Raw genomic sequence first — 20575 nt, 5'->3', positions numbered from 1 at the left:
CTCATTTCCCCATCTAAAGAAGTACATCTAACTGCCCTTAGAGTGAGGCTAAGGACAAAGACTGATCTTAACTGCTTCCTGCTGGCAGGGGGTGCTGTTTTGGGAAGATGGCAGTCAGATCTCCCTCAGAGGCCTATCTTAGGGTCCCCTGCAGAAGGGGCCATCATCCAAGGCTCTGGTTGCATGTCTGTTTGGAGTTCAATGACCTGAAGCTGAGAAGAGACAAACTGGGTTATTAGAAAACATGTGTCAAAACAAAACAAGGGTAAGGACAGGTGAAAAATCCTGAGACCTTTTACCAGTTTGCATGGGGGAGGGAGGCCAAAAGCCCAATTGCTAAAAACACTTTTACCCTTTTGCTGGCATGTCAGGCTTCTGGGTTCCCTTCCCCTGGGCCCAATCCTAAGTCAGCCACTTTAAAGTTCGGGAAATTAACTCTTTCTCAATTTGGAGGATGTATCTGAGGGGAGTATCCCGTAGTATGGAGACACAATTGCCTATTTGTAAAGAGAGAACAGGGGAGGAAAAAGAAAAAAAAGTGTTTTTTCAAAGGAGTCCCAGGAGTCCAAGATGCACTCAAAAGAAGTACAAACTAAAGGTGAATGGCTACTCATCTAGAAAGAGGGAAGCAGGCACCCCTGGTTCCTTTCTCTTCCTAGCAAATACCTGGGGTATGTGAGGGAGGGAAAGTGAGGCATTCCTTTTTCTTTCCACCATCCTTGTGTCCCTGAGTTCTGGTGACTGCAACAGCATGCCACCTATGGGTGTTAAAGAGTCTTTCACCCATGTTAACTAGGGGGACTGGGGGTGGGAATTATTCACTCTACCAACATATGCTTTATCTCCCCTGCTGTCAGTAGCCTTGAATTCACTAGACTTCCTTTATGCCATGGATACTAGCATGACTTTTATTCATGAAACAGGAAGCTTGGCTTAATCAGCAGGAGTCAGCTACACTCATCTGTGCCGTGACTTTTAACTTCCATTGTCATCTTCCTCTGGATCCCTCAGATCCAGTCTTCTTTCCTAGGGCTTTGACCTGAAGCTTGGAATTGAGTTTGAGACAAAAATGTGTCTTGGAGGGAGTTGCACGGACTCCTTTTTTTTTTTTTTTTTTTTTTTGAGACGGAGTCCTCGCTCTGTCGCCCAGGCTGGAGTGCAGTGGCCGGATCTCAGCTCACTGCAACCTCTGCCTCCCGGGTTTACGCCATTCTCCTGCCTCAGGCTCCCGAGAAGCTGGGACTACAGGCGCCGCCAACTCACCCGGCTAGTTTTTTGTATTTTTTAGCGGAGACGGGGTTTCACCATGTTAGCCAGCATGGTCTTGATCTCCTGACCTCGTGATCCACCCGTCTCGGCCTCCCAAAGTGCTGGGATTACAGGCTTGAGCCACCGCGCCTGGCCTACGGACTCTTTATCGTGAGCCAAATGCTAAAGTAAAGCTGTGGAATTGAGTCCTCCTGAAACAAGGGAGAGAAAAGGATGTCTTGTGACACACCCAGATAACTGGTGGCTATAGTTATGCCTGCTAGGATTTGGGTGCATGGTGCTTGTCTTTGGTTAGCTCCCTTGGTCTTGCTTTCCAAAAAGGACACCTCCGAGTGATAGGCGCCCTATTTACTCTCATTGCCTGGCGGGATTTGATGTATAATTGCTCAGAACTAGAATATTGATCCAGATTTCTACATTACTCATCCCTTTTGTTCTTTCTGAGTTGTAGCTGGAGATTGCTGGTTGGTTCACAGGAACAAGCAGGGTTAGTCTAAAATGTAGGCAAAGACTTAAAAACAACTAATGAGTTTAGAATTTAATGACAAATGAAGCTGAGCACGGTGGCTCACACCTGTAATCCCAGCACTTTAGGAGGCCAAGGTGGGTGGATCATGAGGTCAAGTTATCCAGACCATCCTGGCCAACATGGTGAAACCCTGTCCCTACTAAAAATACAAAAATTCGCTGTGGTGGTGCACACCTGTAGTCCCAGCTACTCAGGAGGCTGAGGCAGGAGGATTGCTTGAACCCTGGAGGCAGAGGTTGCAGTGAGCCGAGATCGCGCCACTGCACTCTAGCCTGGCAACAGAGTGAGACTCCATCTCAAGTCTCAAAAAACAAACAAATAAAAATAATTTAATGACATATGTATACGTTTTGAAACATAATTTCTTTCTTAGCAGTCCTCATTTTTTTTTTTTTTCAAATTTTCTTTTGTTACCAGTTCTCATTTTTGTTGAAAATCATGATAGGACTGAGTTGTTTGCAAAATAGACTTTAGTCTTATACTTGGCCTAATTAGTTGCATAAAGTGCAGCAAGAATAACTATTTCTACATAGGCCTTTTAGATTGGCTTTGATGCAACTCTGTTTCACAACTTTTCTTAGAGAAGATCTTTTAAAGCCCAGCCCAGCCAAGGGTTTTTATCCTCAAATACCTGTGAGTTGGGAGATCCTCTTCTCTTAAGGTCCCAAGATAAACTTGGAACTCCTGGGCCAGTTAGAAAGTGACATTCTTGGCCGGGTGCAGTGGCTCACACCTGTAATCCCAGCACTTTGGGAGGCCGAGGCGGGCGGATCACAAGGTCAGGAGATTGAGACCATCCCTGGCTGACATGGTGAAACCCCGTCTCTACCAAAAATACAAAAAAAATTAGCCGGGTGTGGTGCCACATGCCTGTAGTCCCAGCTACTCAGGAGGCTGAGGCAGGAGAATAGCTTGAACCTGGGAGATGGAGGTTGCAGTGAGCCAAGATCATGTCACTGCACTCCAGTCTGGGTAACAGAGCGAGACTCCATCTCAAAAAAAAAAAAAAGTGACATTCTTTACTGACCACAGGTCAGGAATCCTGTTCAGGGACTGTGTAGGCAAGGGTATGAAGCCAGTTTTTTTCCCCAGGGGGAATTTTTTGGCTCTGCAACTTGAGCTTGACTGCTTAAAGGGAAGCATACTCTTGCAGTCAAAGCCTTGGTAAAACAACCAGTGTCTCCAATTGCATCCTGTTGCAAAAGAAAATGGATTCTTACTGCACTGATGCAAACATTACCACAAGTTAAAAATACTCACAGAGGCTGGGTGCGGTGGCTCACGCCTGTAATTCCAGCACTTTGGGAGGCCGAGGTGGGCGGATCACCTGAGGTCAAGAGTTCGAGACCAGCCTGGCCAACATGGTGAAACCCTGTCTCTACTAAAAATATAAAAATTAGCCAGGCATGGTGGCAGGTGCCTGTAATCCCAGCTACTCGGGAGGCTGAGGCAGGAGAATCGCTTGAACCTGGGAGGCAGAGGTTACAGTGAGCCGAGATTATTACACTGCACTTGTGCCTGGAGGACAAGAATGAGACTTCATCTCAAAAAACAAACAAACAAAGAATATTCACATATATTTTCCAAATTCTAGAGGAACAAGGCAGAGAGAAACAAAAAACATGCTCTAGATTTTGGTCACAAGAGTATATCTTATTCAATTTATGAAAGGCCATAAATAGTTCAAAATAAGTTTCCTTGACTCTGAAAAACAAAACAAGGATTAGCAATATTCCAAGCAAAAGTTAAAAAGTTTGCTTCAGTTTCTTGAGTACCTTCATTGAACTCTTGTTTTACTTAATATTTATGAACATTTTAGCTCTTCATGAATCTTGTATGTTTTTCCTTTATTCCAATGTCACAATCTCCAAAGTTATCAGAAACCTGTATTTGAGAGCACCTGTCAAAGTTCTATAGCTTATTATAAACCATGTTTTGAAAAGGATTAAAACAAAACAACAATTGTCTGTGAATAACAAAATGTTCAGGGTAGTTACACTTAGAAGCACAATTGACAAAGAAGTTTGATTATCTCTGTGGTTTACAAAAACTTAACCTTAATTATGATTGAGAGCATATAGTCAGACATTAGAATTTTAGAAATTCCCTACAATTTCGGAATATGTATTATTCACCAAAATATAACCTAAAGAAGATTGAACATAGTCCCATGTACCTAAATGTTTCAAATAATCCTGTTTACCTCTCTTTTCTGGACACTGCAGGGGCCCTTCTGAAGTATTTGAAAAGCCAGGTGTCAGGAAAGACAATTGTGAAACTGAAGTTTGATTTTGGTCTCGAACTCCTGACCTCAGGTGATTCACGCCTGCCTCAGCCTCCCAAACTGCTGGGATTACAGGTGTGAGCCACTGGGCCTGGCCTTATTTTTATTTATTATTTATTTTTGAGACAGAGTCTCACTCTGTCACCCAGGCTGGAGTGCAGAGGTGCGATCTCAGCTCACTGCAATCTCCACCTCCTGGGTTCAAGTGATTCTCCTGCCGCAGCCTCCTGAGTAGCTGGGACTACAGGCCCCTGCCACCACATCCAGCTAATTTTTGAATTTTTAGTACAGATGGGTTTTTACCATGTTGGCTTGGATGGTCTCATCTCCTGACCTTGTGATCCACCCGCCTTGGCCTCCCAAAGTGTTGGGATTACAGGCGTGAGCCATTGCACCCAGCTATTTATTTTTTTGTTTGAGATGGAGTCTCACTGTCACCCAGGCTGAAGTGTAGTAGTACAATCTCAGCTCACTGCAACCTCCAACTCCTGGGTTCAAGGGGTTCTCTTGCCTCAGCCTCCCCAGTAGCTGGGATTACAGGCTTCTGCCACCACTCCCGGCTAATTTTTGTATTTTTACTAGAGATGGGGTTTCACTGTGTTGGCTAAGCTGGTCTTGAACTCCTGACCTTAAGTGATCCGCCTGCCTCGGCCTTCCAAAGTGCTGGGATTACAGGCGACTGCCACCACGCCCAGCCTAAAATATATTTATCTGAGTTCCTCAAAGGTAGAGTCCATGTCTTTTGTCCCCAGAACCTAGTACAAAGTCTTGTATCTCATAGTTACTCAGTGAATGTTAATTTAATGGATGAATCGGTCACACTAGCAATTGTAAAGTTTTTCTCAGGCCCTAACCTTGGCTGCAAGGAGTTTGTAGAGATCTCCCCTCCCCACACCCTCCATTTACGATGTCATCAGACTGTGGTAAGCCATTCAATGAGTGCTTAGCATGAATCCGACACAGTGCTAATTACCTGTAATTCTCAAAATGTCCTTAAGAGGTGGCTACTAATATGTCCTCATTTCACACTTAACCTTAATCCCAGCTACTCGATTACAATCCTGGTTACGAGACCTGGCTCACGTCACCTAGCTAATAACGGAAGAGCCCACATATGTTTGCCATAGGAATTGGCATTTTCATGTCCAGCTCTCTAGCCCCAAAGATTTCAACCCCTTAGAGCCGTAACAGATTGGAATAAGAATCCTCTCCAGGAATCCTTCCCAATATGCTGGAACCTAAAAGGAAATAAAAACCCCTACTCTGATCAGCGTAGACTGGGCCATGGTGAAAAGGAATGGATGATGTTCCAGGTATGAGGAAGTGCAGCTTTTTAGCCTGCCAGTTATTTTTCAGTCAGTCAGTTGCAGGAAATGAGGCACACTGCTTTCCATAACTGCCAGTTATTTTTCAGTCAGTCAGTTGCAGGAAATGAGGCACACTGCTTTCCATAACTGACTTGTCTTGCAACTTTCTGAACAAGTCACACCTCCCTGACCTGTTTTTTTTTTTTTTTTGAGACGGAGTCTCACTCTGTTGCCCAGGCTGGAGTGCAGTGGTGAGATCTCGGCTCCCTGCAACCTCTTCCTCCCAGGTTCAAGTGATTCTCCTGCCTTAGCCTCCTGAGTAGCTGGGATTACAGGCGCCTGCCACCACGCCTGGCTAATTTTCGTATTTTTAGTAGAGAAGGGGTTTCACCATGTTGGCCAGGCTGCAACGTTGGCCTATTTATTTATTTATTTATTTTTGAGACAGAGTCTTGCTCTGTTGCCCAGGTTGGAGTCCAGTGGCCAGCTCTCAGCTCACTGCAACCTCTGCCTCCCGGGTTCAAATATTCTCTTGCCTCACCGAGTAGCTGGGATTATAGGCGCCCGCCACCACGCCCGGCTACTTTTTGTATTTTTTAGTAGAGACGGGGTTTCACCATCTTGGCCAGGCTGGTCTTGAACTCTTGACCTCGTGATCCACCAGCCTAGGCCTCCCAAAGTGCTGGAATTACAGGTGTGAGCCACCGCGCCTAGCCCCTTGGCTTATTTTTCTAAGAAATAGACTAACACCGATCTCACTAGTAGCATTGTTAAGATTAAACAAGATGGCTAATAGCTTTAAAGGGTCTAATCACAGTACCCCCACATGTAGTAGTCACTCAGCAAATCATAGCCAGGAGTGGACGAAAAGCGCTGGGAGTATTAAACCAGCCAGATTTGGAGTCTGGGCAGGGCCTAAGAGGATGGCATCAGCGGATTGGGCCAGCCAAAGGGGGCGGGTTCAGAGGGAGGAGCCAGCCACCTCCCGCTGCAGACCCGAGCTTTGAATCAAGCGCGGTAGTTTCAGCTGTAGCCAATCCTAGAACAAAATCTTCTTGCGTCATTGTTGCTGAGGCCCAGATCTCACCCAGATCAGTTCTAGTCACTGCTGCTAGTACCCGTCCTCGGCTCTTGCGTGTCCGTCCGTTACGACTCCGAGGACGGAGAGAAAGTCTAAGTCATCTTCCTCAGTATCTAGGCCGGAAGGAGACTCCCGGCTACTCGCCCTAAACATGCAGAGCAGCACTGGCTTCCCTGTCTCTGGATACCGCAGGGGCGTCCTGTCAGGAGTTGCAGTGGCAAGATTCCAGTTCTTATGCGACTTGGTGGAGAAGCAGGAAGTTGCTGTTTATCGGACAAGGCGGGCTAGGGAGGGAAACAACCCCGCGGAGCCATATGGAGAGGGCAGGAGGTGTCCTTAGATAATGGTAGGCCTGCGGGGGACGGTGGGGCGGTGTTGAGTCCTGGCCCTTTAAACCCGAGGGGGAGGACCCGGAAGTGGATGGGCGGGGCGAAGGGCCCTCGTATATAAGAGGGCACCAGCCGCGCGGGGTCTCTAATCTGCCATTTTCTGTCCCTGAGTGAGTCTCTGGCGTCCCAAATTGCCTGTTTTTCTCACAGGCTCTATTCCGTTCGCTGGTTCGCCACCCCAGGAGAACGATGGCCACTGAGTCCACAGCTACTGCCGCCGTCGCCGCGGAGCTGGTTTCTGCCGACAAGTAAGCAGGACTGGAAAGCTTGAGGCACTGGCCAGTCCGCGGGGAGGGCAAATGGACGGGGGCTCCGGAGAAGGGACAGACCGGTGGGCGGGCGTACTTGCCTTCCCGGGAGCAGCTGTCGCTGTTCGGGAAGGCCAGGTCACTGGAGCAGTCCTCCTCTTGCTGAGAGCCTCGCGCACCAGCGGTAACGGCGGTCGGCTGGCGCCCCCTGCCCCGCTTTTTGCGGCCGCCATCTTGCCGGGGGCAGCGGCGGCTGTATCCATCGCCTGCCCCTCTCCTTCCTCCCCCGGCCCGGGGCGGTTGGCCGGGAGGCGGGGCCCTGGCGCACGAGTTGGCCTTCACTCCCCTTCTGTCCCCAGCGTGTGCCTCGGGTGGAGTCCCTGGATAACCCGGGAATATAACCAACGGAGATTTGGCGCCAAAAAAAAAAAAAAAAAACCCTCCCCGGGGGAGGGGGGTGGGCCCGGGGGGGGGGGGGGGGGCGGGGCCTTGCTGAGGGCGGGGTTTTGCGCGCGTGCGTTCGCTTCCCTTGCCGGCTCTGGAGCAGGGGGCGGGGCCTTGAGGAGGCGGGAAAACTCTATTGTTTGGGGCCGCTGCGGCTCCAGCCGGAGCCTTTGGACTATCTCTGTGGGACCGGTGAGGCTAGTTCCGCCCCCCACGCCTCGCTCACGCCTTGTGCTGGGAGATAGTTATCGCTCCCCTCAACTCCGTGAGCCCCTGCCTGTGGTGGGGAGGATTGTAGTTCTTTAGACATCGGAGGTGTTGCCTTGTTCGGGGGAACATTATCCGGACGCAAAGCGTCTTCAGGAAGCGCTGTCTGGAGCTCTCACCAGCACTGTTTGGTTGCTAGGTGAATCGGCAGTAGTGTGTACGAAGTGGAGAAGGGCTGGAGGGAAACAAGATAGGATTGCTTTGAAAGCAGCACAGTGCCACTCAGGCGTAATCTATTTTTTGAACAGTGGAGGGAAACAGTTCAAGGAAACAAGTGCTCTTTCCCATACAGTAGGTCTGATTTCCCAATCTTGCCTTATTTTTTTATTGATCTGGTTCTGTTTTTTTTCTTTTTCTTTTTTTTTTTTCTTTTTCTAATCTTGTGCTCTTTAGAGGTTAGCTGCCTTCCCTGTGAAAGGAATGGTTGCTGTAAAGTTTTTTAAATTGATATTCTATAGGCTTACACTCTGTCGTGATTATGTCTTAGTTTGCTTATAGTTAGAGATTTACTTACATCTCTGCTAACCACCTTTTGTTTTCTCTGCATTCTTGTAGAGCAGTGGTTCTCAAGTCACCCTGACAATCATCTGGGAACTCATGGGAAATATAATTTTAATTTCAAACTCCCATTACCTGCCTCTTTCCCCATTGATTCGATATGAGCAGTATAGATTGGACCTGGGAGTCGTGCTATAGCTGTTATAAAAAGAGCTCCTTTTTATAATGTTTCCTGGATAGCTCTGGCAGTCAGTATTTCACTGACAGATGTGTGTTTTTGTTTTGTTTTTGCAGACAGGGTCTGGCTGTCATACCCAGGCTAGAGTGCAGTGTTGTGGTCATAGCTCACTGCAACCTCGAACTCCTGGGCTCAAGTGATCCTCCCTAGTAACTTGGGACCACAGTCGCCGTGCCTGGCTTTTTGTAGATACAGGGTCTTGATGTTGCCCAGGCTGGTCTCAGACCCTTGGGTTCTAGTAATCCTCCCGCCTTGGTCTCCCAAGGTGTTGGGGTTACAGGTGTGAGCCACTGCGCAGGACCAGGTGTGTGTATGTGTTTTTTTATTTTTATTTGTATTTTTTTGAGATAAAAGTATGCAACAAATATCTCTTGCAGGTCCCCTGTGTCTTGCCAGAGTTAGGTCATTAGTGAACTTAGTCTCAGCTTCCTGGCAGGTTATACGTACAAAAAGTTTATATGTGGCTACAAGAAAGCAAACCATTTAAGTAGTTCCTCACACCATAAATTGAAAGCTAAAACTGAGCAATTATATGTGCTGGGTGTGTGTGTGTGTGGTAGGGGGCAGGGTCTCTGTCACCCAGGCTGGAGTGCAGTGATGCCATCATGGCGCACTGCAACCTCTACCACCTCCTGGGCTCAAGTGATTCTCCCGCCTCAGCCTCCTGAGTAGCTGGGATTACAGGCGCACACCACAAGACCCAGCTGATTCTAGTATTTATTTTGTAGAGACGGGTTTCACCATGTTGCCCAAGCTGGTCTCCCAACTCCTAGGCTCAAGGGATCCACCCGCCTGGGCCTCTCAAAGTGCTGAGATTACCGGCATGAGCCACCAAGCCTGGCTGGTATTTTCATTTTCATTCCCTCGTTTCCCCATCTAATTAGTGTGAGAGAACAACGAAAGCATGTGCCTCAGTTAAGTAAGTTAGTGGGGACATTTAGAAGTAAAGTGTATAAGGTCCTCATGTTTAAGGGTAGGTTAAAGAAAATGACTTGAATTTAGACTTTAGATAAGAATGTACATTATACTTCGAGGATAACCATTGAAAGAATAAATATAACTTCCGAACCAGTAGAAAGGAAAAAAAATGGAATGAGAAATAAACCTCAGTTCAGGTTTTTTAAATTTAGGAAATGGGGATCTTACTGTGTTGCCCAGGCTGGATTCCCAACTCCTAGTCTCAAGCAATCCTTCCACCTCAGCCTTCTGGGTAGCTGGGACTACAGGCATGTATCACCTCACCTGGCTTACAGTTGGCACTACTTCATTGCTTCAGTAGTGATCTCGGACCAGTTTTGTCATCTGCAAAAAGTCTTAGGTTGGCTTTTGTCCCCTCATGCCATTAAAACAGTATTGTTTAAGGTGATGTATATCTAAATGCTAAATTAATCCTGTCATTCTTAGCTTTCTAACTAGTTCTCGTTTTTTGTTTTTTTTTTTTGAGAGGGAGTTTTGTCACCTAGGGTGGAGTGCAGTGGCACAATCTCCGCTCACTGCAACCTCCGCCTCCCAGGTTCAAGCAATTCTCCTGCCTCAGCCTCCCAAGTAGCTGGGACTGCAGGTGTGCACCACCACACCTGGCTAATTTTTTGGGGTTTTGCCATGTTGGCCAGGGTGATCTCGAACTATTGACCTCAGGTGATCCGCCCATCTCGGTGTGAGCCACTGTGCCTGGCCGCAGTTATAATTTAATACTGCATCTTTGTTCATTTACATATCTCATCTGTGGATGGGGCCATGTATGGTCTGTGTGTTTTGAGAATTTTAACATTTTATAATTTGTGTGCATTTTATGGTAGTAAATAAGATAGACTAGTACCTACATATATTTTATGCATTGATTACATACATTTTGTTAATTATTCAACATTTCTAGGCTATGAGGTTTTTCTTTTTTATGTATCTATATATTATTTATTTATTTTTTATTTATTTATTTATTTTTTTGGAGAGTCTTGTTCTGTTGCCCAAGCTGGAGTGTAGTGGCCCGATCTTGGCTTACTGCAACTTCTGCCTCCCATGCGCAAGCGATTCTACCACCTCCCAAGTAGCTGAGACGACAGTTTACAAAAATTAGCTGATCATGGTGGTGGGCGCCTGTAATGGCTTGAAACCGGGAGGCAGAGGTTGTAGTGAGTCGAGATTGTGCCACGGCACTCTAGCCTCAGAGCAAGACTCCATCTCAAAAAAAAAAAAAAAAAAAAAAGGCCAAGTGCTGTGGCTAAAACGCTGGTAATCCCAACACTGTGGGAAGCCAATGCAGGTGAATCACTTGAAGCCAGGAGTTCAAGACCGGCCTGACTGACATGGCAAAACGCCGTCTCTACTAAAAAATACAAAAATAAGCCAGGCGTGCTTGCGCATGACTGTAATCATACAGAGCCTCACTCTGTTGCCCAGGTTGGAGTGCACTGGCGCGATCTTGGCTCACTGCAGCCTCCACTTCCAGGGTTCAAGTGATTCTCCTGCCTCAGCCTCCCCAGTAGCTGGGATTACAGGCGTCTGCCACCATACCCAGCTAATTTTTGTATTTTTAGTAGAGATGAGGTTTCACCATGTTGGCCAGGCTGGTCTCCAACTCCTGACCTCAGGTGATCCACCCACCTCGGCCTCCCAAAGTTCTGGGATTATAGGCATGAGCCACCATGCCCAGCCTACACTTCTTTTATTTTAAATTAATATTTTGAAATAGAGTCTCATTTTGTTGCTTAGCCTGGTCTTGAACTCCTAGCCTCAAACAGTCCTTTTGCCTTCCAGAGTGCAGGGATTATAGCCATGAGCTACCCTGCCTAGCCTTGAATTTCTTTCTTTCTTTTTTTTTTTTTTTGAGACGGAGTCTCGCTCTGTCGCCGAGGCTGGAGTGCGGTGGCGGGATCTCAGCTCACTGCAAGCTCCGCCTCCCGGGTTTACGCCATTCTCCTGCCTCAGCCTCCCAAGTAGCTGAGACTACAGGCGCCCGCCACCTCGCCCTGCTCATTTTTTTGTAATTTTCGTAGAGACGGGGTTTCACCGTGTTAGCCAGGATGGTCTCCATCTCCTGACCTCGTGATCCGCCCATCTCAGCCTCCCAAAGTGCTGGGATTACAGCCTCGAGCCACCGCGCCCGGCGCCTTGAATTTCTGTTAGCAATGTATGGGAGCACCACTTTCTCCTTAACCCTATCTTTGACTATTTGATAGGTAAAACTTTTTTTTTTTTTTTTTTGAGACAGAGTCGTCGCTCTGTTCCCCAGGCTGGAGTGCAGTGGCGCAATCTCAGCTCACTGCAAGCTCCGCCTCCCAGGTTCACGCCATTCTCCTGCCTCAGCCTCCTGAGTAGCTGGGACTACAGGCGCCCGCCACCGCGCCTGGCTAATTTTTTGTATTTTTAGTAGAGACGGGGTTTCACCGTGGTCTGGATCTCCTGACCTTGTAATCCGCCTGCCTTGGCCTCCCAAAGTGCTGGGATTACAGGCGTGAGCCACCGTGCCCGGCCTGGGTAAAACATACTTTCTAAGTATAGTTTTTTTGTTTCTCTTAAGAATGAGTGGCCAAGCACGGTGGCTAACACCTGTAATCCAGCACTTTGGGAGGCTGAGGCGGGCGGATCACGAGGTGAGATCGAGACCATCCTGGCTAACATGGTGAAACCCCATCTCCACAAAAATACAAAAAGCCGGGCATGGTGAGGGGGGCGCCTGTAGTCCCAGCTACTTGGGATGCTGAGGCAGGAGAATGGCGTGAACCTGGAAGGCGGAGCTTGCAGTGAGCGGAGATCATGCCACTGTATTCCAGCCTGGGCGACAGTGCGAGATTCTGTCTCCAAAAAAAAAAAATGAGCAGTAGCAGGTGGTCAAGTGTTTGTGTGTTTTTTGTGAGTGTTTGTTTATGTTAAATCCATTAATCTATTCCCATTGGGCTTTTTTATCCTGTTGACTGTAAGATTCTATGTATATTTGTTAAGTTAACCTTTTGTGAAATGAATTAGATGGAGTAGAATCTATCAATATTCTGTGGTTTCTGGTTTGTTTGTTTACTTATTTATTTATTTGAAACAGGGTCTTGCTCTGTCACCCAGGCTGGAGTATAGTGGTATGATCATAGCTCACTGCAGCCTCTATCTCCTGGGCTCAAGCAGTCTTCCCACATCAGTCTCTGGAGTAGCTGGAACTACAGGCATACACCACCATGCCCAGCTAATTTTATTTTTGGTAGAGACAGGTGTCGCTGTGATGCCCAGGTTGGTTTTGAACGCCTGAGCTCAAACAGTCCTCCCACCTCGGCCTCACAAACTGTTGGGATTATAGTAGAGAGCCACTGCACCCTGTCTGATTTCTGGATTTAAAATGACCTTCTCCAAACAAATTACTAAGTAATTTCACTGTCATTTCCTCTAGCTTCATACTCATTCTAAAAATTCATAAGGAACTTCATAAAACTATGAAGTCATAGCTTCATAGTTGTAAATGTAGTGGCTATTAGAGTTAACATTTTAAAAAATAACTGAATCAGGCCGGGTGCGGTGGCTAACACCTGGAATCTCAGCACTTTGGGAGGCTGAAGCGGGAGGATCACTTGAGGTCAGGAGTTTGAGACCAGCCTGGCCAATATGGTGAAACCCCATGTCTGGTAAAAATAGAAAAATTAGCCGGGCGTGATGGCGGGCACCTGTAATCCCAGCTACTTGGGAGGCTGAGGCAGGAGAATCGCTTGAACCTGGCAGGCGGAAGTTGCAGGGAGCCGAGATGATTACCACTGCACTCCAGCCTGGGCGACAGAGAAAGACTGTCTCAAAAACAAAACTGGATCAGACATATCTATTACCCAGATAGGACATCAACATCCGTTTATAATTTTTGTTCATCAGTATTGTATAAATTTGTTCATCATTGGTTTATAAATTTTGCTCAGTCCAGTAGTCCTCAGAGCATGGTTCTAGAAACCAGCAGTGTGTCACCTATTCAGTTGTTAGAAATGCAGATTCTCGAACCTTACCTCAAATCTTTTGACTCAGAAACTGTAGGGGGTGGAGCTCAAACTGTTTTAACAGTTCCTCCAAATGGTTTGCATACAGACTACAATTTGAGAAACACTGCTTTAATTCTTTTTTTTCCAACTGTACAAGTACTGCTTTAGTTCAGCCTCTTTTCTATTTGTCTAGGCTTGTGCTAAGCAAGAATAGAAATAAATTTATCAGCTGGGCACGGTGGCTTACACCTGTAATCCCAGCACTTTGGGAGGCCGAGGCAGGCGGATCACAAGTTCAGAAAATCAAAACCATCCTGGCTAACACGGTGAAACCCCGTCTCTACTAAAAATGCAAAAAAATTAGCCAGGCGTGGTGGTGGGCACCTGTAGTCCCAGCTACTCAGGAGGCTGAGGCAGGAGAATGGTGTGAACCTGGGAGGTGGAGCTTACAATGTGCCGAGATCTGCGCCTCTGCATTCCAACCTGGGCAATAGAGCGAGACTCCATCTCAAAAAAAAAAAAGAAAAGAAAATTTATCACTGATAAGTGCTTTACAATGTTATTTAATAGTGTTTTTTACTGGTTCTTTGCTTGTAAAGGTATTCAATTCAGAGTCTTATATTTTAGTTATAGTGTATTTTTTTTTTTTTTTTTTGAGATGGAGTCTCGCTGTGACATCTCCCTGACATTGTATTTAAAAAACTTATGTGTTACAGAATGACAATAAAAGACCTAGTCCTTTAACCACAGGTAGTTTGAAAGGTTCTGCACTAGACCATTTGGTCAGAATGACCCCTTAATAAAACTATTTGAGGCCAGGCGCGGTGGCTCAAGCCTGTAATCCCAGCACTTGGGGAGGCCGAGACGGGCGGATCACGAGGTCAGGAGATCGAGACCATCCTGGCTAACACGGTGAAACCCCGTCTCTACTAAAAAAATACGAAAAAACTAGACGGGCAAGGTGGTGGGCGTCTGTAGTCCCAGCTACTCCGGGAGGCTGAGACAGGAGAATGGCGTGAACCTGGGAGGCGGAGCTTGCAGTGAGCCGAGATTGCGCCACTGCACTCCAGCCTGGGCGACAGAGCGAGACTCTGTCTCAAAAAAAAAAAAAAAAACTATTTGATATAAATGGCTGCGACAGAGTTTGTAGATAAGGATCCAAGACCATTTCAAGATTCTAGGCAAATGGCCCAGATAGCTTACTACCTGTAGCTGAAAGCACCGCCCTTTAAGTTGTTCCTCATCCCTGTGGTTATAGCTGTGAGGTCGCTACTTATTTTCAGCCGTGGATATTTGAATAAGAATTAAATTTGATAATGTAAGTAAATAATACTTGGGTATTTAATAAATGACAGCTCTTTTATTCCTTTTTTTTTTTTTTTTTTTTTTGAGACGGAGTCTTGCTCTGTCGCCCGGACTGGAGTGCAGTGGCCGGATCTCAGCTCACTGCAAGCTCCGCCTCCCGGGTTTACGCCATTCTCCTGCCTCAGCCTCCGGAGTAGCTGGGACTACAGGCGCCCGCCACTTCGCCCGGCTAGTTTTTTGTATTTTTAGTAGAGACGGGGTTTCACCGTGTTAGCCAGGATGGTCTCGATCTCCTGACCTCGTGATCCGCCCGTCTCGGCCTCCCAAAGTGCTGGGATTACAGGCTTGAGCCACCGCGCCCGGCTAGCTCTTTTATTCCTTTATATTTTTCTGAATTTATTTTCAGGCTTAATAATTGTCTCCAGTTTTACCTTTTTTCTCATTTTTTTTATTACAGAATTGAAGATGTTCCTGCTCCTTCTACATCTGCAGATAAAGTGGAGAGGTAAGATTATTTACATGGTATATAATTAGATTCATAACTGGAACATAAACTAAGAGAAATACAACTTTACAGTTTCATTGTTTTTGTTTTTTAATTAATTTATTTTTGATAGAGGCAAGATGTTACTTTGTTGCTCAGGCCAAAGTGCAGTGTGCAATCAGGGCTTACCATAACTTTGAACTCCTGGGCTCAAGCAGTCCTCCCACCTCAACCTCCTGAGTAGCTAGGACTATAGGCACATGCCACTACACTTGGCTCCTTTTTTTTTTTTTTTTTTTTTTTTTTGGAGACAGAGTCTCACACTCTTGTTCAGGCTGGAGTGCAGTAGCACAATCTCAGGCTCACTGCAAGCTCCGCCTCCTGGGTTCACGCCATTCTCCTGCCTCAGCCTCCCTAGTAGCTGGGACTACAGGCACTCGCCACCACGCCCGGCTAATTTTTTTTGTATTTTTAGTAGAGGCGGGGTTTTACCGTGTTAGTCAGGATGGTCTTGATCTCCTGACCTCGTGATCCACCCATCTTGGCCTCCCAAAGTGCTGGGATTATAGGCATGAGCCACTGCGCCTGGCCCACTTGGTTCATTTTTAAGTTTTTTGGAGAGATAGGGTCTTGCTATGTTGCCAAGGCTGGTCTCAAACTCCTAGCCTCAAGCAATCCTCCCTGCCTCAGCCTTTCAAAGTGTAGGATTATAGGTGTAAACTACCAGGCCCATCTCACCTCTTCCCCCTCTTGTTTTTTATCTTTCTATGTTTATGTTTCTTTGTTTGTTTTTTTTTTTTTTTTTTTTTTTGAGGCGGAGTCTCGCTCTGTCGCCCAGGCTGGAGTGCAGTGGCCGGATCTCAGCTCACTGCAAGCTCCGCCTCCCGGGTTTACGCCATTCTCCTGCCTCAGCCTCCGGAGTAGCTGGGACTACAGGCGCCCGCCACCTCGCCCGGCTAGTTTTTGTATTTTTAGTAGAGACGGGGTTTCACCATGTTAGCCAGGATGGTCTCGATCTCCTGACCTCGTGATCCGCCCATCTCGGCCTCCCAAAGTGCTGGGATTACAGGCTTGAGCCACCGCGCCCGGCTGTTTTTCTTAATCTCAGATCTACACCTGTAGTGACTATGTTTCTTAATCAGAGGTGGGCATAATAATTAACTAAAAAGCTTACCCAAAAGGTAGATGCTAGGTTACATCTCTGGAGATTTCTTGTTTTATTTTTTAGAGACAGGGTCTTGCTCTGTTGCCCAAGCTGGAGTACAGTGATGTGATCATAGCTCACCACCACCTTGAACTCAAGGGCTAACGGGACTCTTCTGCCTTAGCCTCCTGAGTAGCTGGGACTATAGGCATGCACCACCACATCTGGCTAATTATTTTATTTTGTTTATTTTTGAGATGGAGTTTCGCTCTTGTCACCCAGGCTGGAGTGCAGTGGTACAATCTTGGCTCACTGCAACATCTGCCTCCTGGGTTCAAGCAGTACTCTTGCCTCAGTCTCACAAGTAGCTGGGATTACAGGCGGATTCCACTACGCCTGGCTAATTTTTGTATTTTTATTAGAGATGGGGTTACACCATGTTGGCCAGGTTGGTCTTGAACTCCTGACCTCAGGTGATCTGTCCACCTTGGCCTCCCAAAGTGTTGGGATTACAGGTGTGAGCCGCTGCACCTGGCCGAATTTTATTTTTCTAAAAGGAGTCTTGCTTTGTTGGCCAGGCTGGTCTCCAACCTGGGCTCAAGCAATCCCCCTGCCTTGGCTTCTGTAAGTGTTGGGATTACCAGCCTGATCTACCATGCCCAGCTGATTTTATTTGTTGAGCTTGAGGTAAAATTTGGGTTCATGTATTATGGAAAAGCTTTCTGATAAGATTGAGAATTATTACTGTTAGAATATCTTACAAATACGTTCTTTTAGTTGGTTGTTTTTTGAGACGGAATCTCACTCTGTCACCCAGCCTGGAGTGCAACGGCACGATCTTGGTTCACTGCAACCTCTGCCTCCCGGGTTCAAGCGATTCCCCTGCCTCAGCTTCAGCTTCCCAAGTAGTTGGGATTACAGATGCCACCACCACGTCCAGCTAATTTCTGTATTTTTAGTAGAGGCAGAGTTTCGCCATGTTGGTAGGCTGGTCTCAAACTCCTGACCTCAGGTGATCTGCCCGTCTCGGCCTCCCAAAGTGCTGGGATTACAGGCATGAGCCACTGCGCCCGGCCACAAATACATTTTTTTTTTTTTTTTTTTCTTTTGAGACGGAGTCTCGCTCTGTCGCCCAGGCTGGAGTGCAGTAGCCAAATCTCAGCTCACTGCAAGCTCCGCCTCCCAGGTTTATGCCATTCTCCTGCCTCAGCCTCCGGAGTAGCTGCGACTACAGGCGCCCGCCACCTCGCCCGGCTAGTTTTTTTTGTATTTTTTTAGTAGAGACGGGGTTTCACTGTGTTAGCCAGGATGGTCTCGATCTCCTGACCTTGTGATCCACCCGTCTCGGCCTCCCAAAGTGCTGGGATTACAGGCTTGAGCCACCGTGCCCGGCCCACAAATACATTTTTTAAGTGTCTACAGGGTTTTATGTTTTTCATGTTTGAAATCCCATTGTCATCTTGGTTATTTAACCCTTTTCCCATTTGCCCCGAGAATACTTGCCGGTGTTGCTTGGGGCTGCAGCATTTACCCAGTGATAAATGCCATGAAATGGCTCTCCTTTATTATTTTCACATCACTCTAATATATCGATTTTGGATAAAAAGACATCATTCTATTTATAGCATTCTGTTTTAGTAATGGTATTTCCATTTACAAAATATGGCAATTCTCAATCACTATAAATGTCAAATCCTAGAAAACGTAGCATTCCTGTGTATGATGTTAACATTATTCTCAAATGGTTTTTGGCCAAAGATTCATTTGATGAATCCAATTTTTCTGAAATAGACGATTCTGATGTTAGTTGTGTTGAGAAATAACTCCGGCCAGGCACGGTGGCTCATGTCTGTAATCCCAGCACTTTGGGAGGCTGAAGTGGGCTGATACTTGAGGTCAGGAGTTCAAGACCAGCCTGGCCAACATGGTGAAACCTTGTATCTACTAAAAGTACAAAAATTAAGCTGAGGGCGCCTGTAATCCCAGCTATCTCGGAGGCTGAGGCAGGAGAATCACTTGAACCTCGGAGGTTGAGGTTGCAGTGAGCCAGGATTGTGCCACTGCACTCCAGCCTAAGTGACAGAGTGAGACTCTGTCTCCAAAAATAAATAAATAAATAAATAAATAACTCCAAGAACAGTTTTATATTTTTATTTTCACACTGAAAGTCAGATTTGCTTCAGCTTCAAAGAACATGTTTATGTAAAATTAAATGAGAGCTGGCAGTGAGCTGTACTTTTTTTTTTTTTCCTAAACAGGAAAAGGGTTAAAATAAATCTTATGAAATACTGTTTGGCTGGGTGTGGTAGCTTGCACCAGTAATCCCAACACTTTGAGAGGCCAAGCAAGACCTCCATCTCTGAGGGGATCACCTGACCCCAGGAGTTTGAGACCAGCCTGGGCAACATAGTAAGACCCCATCTCTACCAAAAAAAAATTTTTTTTTAATTGTTCATTGTGACACTTGCATGTGGTCCCAGATACTGGGGAGGTTGAGGTAGGAGGATTGTGGCAAGCCCAGGAAGTCGAGGTTGTGGTGAGCTGTGATCCAGCCACTGCACTCTAGTCTGGGTGACAGAGTAAGACCCTATCTCCAAAAACAAGGAAAGAAAAAAATAGGGCTAGGTGCAGTAGCTCATGCCTGTAATCTCAGCATTTTGGGAGGCTGAGGTGGGTGAATCACCTGAGGTCAGGAGTTCAAGATCAGCCTGGCCAACATGGTGAAACCCCATCTCTACTAAAAAAATACAAAAATTAGCAGGGTGTGGTGGTGAGTGCCTGTAATTCCAGCTACTTGGGAGGCTGAAGCAGAGGAATCACTTGAACCCAGGAGGCAGAAGTTGCAGTCAGCCAAGATCACACTACTGTACTCCAATCTGGGTGACGAGCGAAACTCCCATCTCAAACAAAACAAAACAAAATGTCTTGTGAGTTAATCTGGTATTTGGGTGGTATGAATACTGAATACTGTTTAGGATTGATCCTAAACACAATACTTTTAAGGGGGTTACTTAAACCGTGGTATTTAAGTTTCTGGACTGACTAAATGAAGCTAGGCTACCCAAAACACAGTGCTTGATATGTAATCATCAATATTAAACTCCGTTGCCCAGGTTGGAATACAGTGGTGCAATTGTGGCTCACTGCAGCCTTGACATTCCCTGGGCTCAGGTGATCCTCCTGCCTTAGCCTCCTGAGTAGCTAGGACCAGAGATGTGTGCCGCCATGCCTGGCTAATTTCTGTATTTTGTTTTTAGAGATGAGGTTTTGTCATGTTGCCCAGGCTGGCCTCAAACTCCTGGGGCTCAAGCCATCTTCTCACCTGAGCCACCCGAAGTGCTGGGATTACAGGCATGAGCCACCATGCTTGGCATAAGCATTTGATTTTTAGAGGAGCGGAATATTCTGATTCTGAGAGAAACATGAAGAATGGTTGGAAAACACATTATTAGTCTCACCTTAAATTTATAACCTCTGACCTAAAGTGCGTTTTTAGTTTTGATTGGCACTTACACCGCATTTCTCCGGTCAAGTTGTTTTCCCATTCTGCTGAACTGCTTAATCTTTCCTCCTTTTTTTTTCCTCCTTGAGTCAGGGTATTGTTCAGCCACTCAGGCAGGGTATTGTTCAGCCACTCAGACAGTGGGTCCTGATCTTGGCTTGGTGCAGCCTCAAACTCCTGGGCTCAAGAGATCCTCCTGCCTCAGCCTCTCAGACTAAGTTTTGTGTGTGTGTGTGTGTGTTTTAGGGACAGGGTCTTATTATGTTGCCCAGGCAGGTCTTGGACTCCTGGCCTCCCTATGATGCTCCCTCCTCAGCCTCCCGAGTTGTTGGAATTACAGGCATGAGCCACGGCACCCAGTTGATCAACTTTTTCTTTATATTTTCTTAAACAGTCAACACCATACCCCTCATCTTGCTTTTACCTGATGATTTTCCTTTGTTTTATGTTTGGTTCTGGATTTTTGTTTGTTCACTGAATAAACAATACTAAGAGAAATTTCTTAACATTGTGCCATAAATCTGTAGCCATATATTCTCTCCTTTTGAATGCCTGTTCATGCTCTTATTCAGCAGTTCTCAAAGTTTTTTTCTTGTATACCCTTGGGGTCTCAAGTACTCTTTCAGGGATAATGTAAGAT

The 20575-nt window shown here is 46.4% G+C and overlaps 1 protein-coding gene across 3 annotated transcripts in view; it reads left to right on the top strand.

Moving 5' to 3' along the window:
- Nucleotides 1-6889: 6889 nt before the first annotated feature.
- NASP (nuclear autoantigenic sperm protein) overlaps nt 6890-20575 on the top strand; it is a 38537-nt gene continuing 24851 nt past the window's right edge. For 2 of the 3 annotated variants that reach the window (XM_026455739.1, XM_026455741.1), the window contains exons 1-2: nt 6891-7107; nt 15263-15310. In XM_026455739.1, coding sequence (XP_026311524.1) covers nt 15271-15310 — 40 coding nt within the window. In that variant the 5' untranslated portion in view covers nt 6891-7107; nt 15263-15270. Of the gene's footprint in view, nt 7108-15262; nt 15311-20575 lie in introns of all 3 variants that reach the window. The other variant, XM_026455740.1, reaches the window with a different exon arrangement.

Source organism: Piliocolobus tephrosceles, chromosome 1 (genome assembly GCF_002776525.5).
Source record: "Piliocolobus tephrosceles isolate RC106 chromosome 1, ASM277652v3, whole genome shotgun sequence".
In the NCBI taxonomy this organism is placed as follows: Eukaryota; Metazoa; Chordata; class Mammalia; order Primates; family Cercopithecidae; genus Piliocolobus; species Piliocolobus tephrosceles.
The sequence above is the reverse complement of the archived record's forward strand: the minus strand, read 5'-3'. Positions and strand labels throughout refer to the sequence as shown.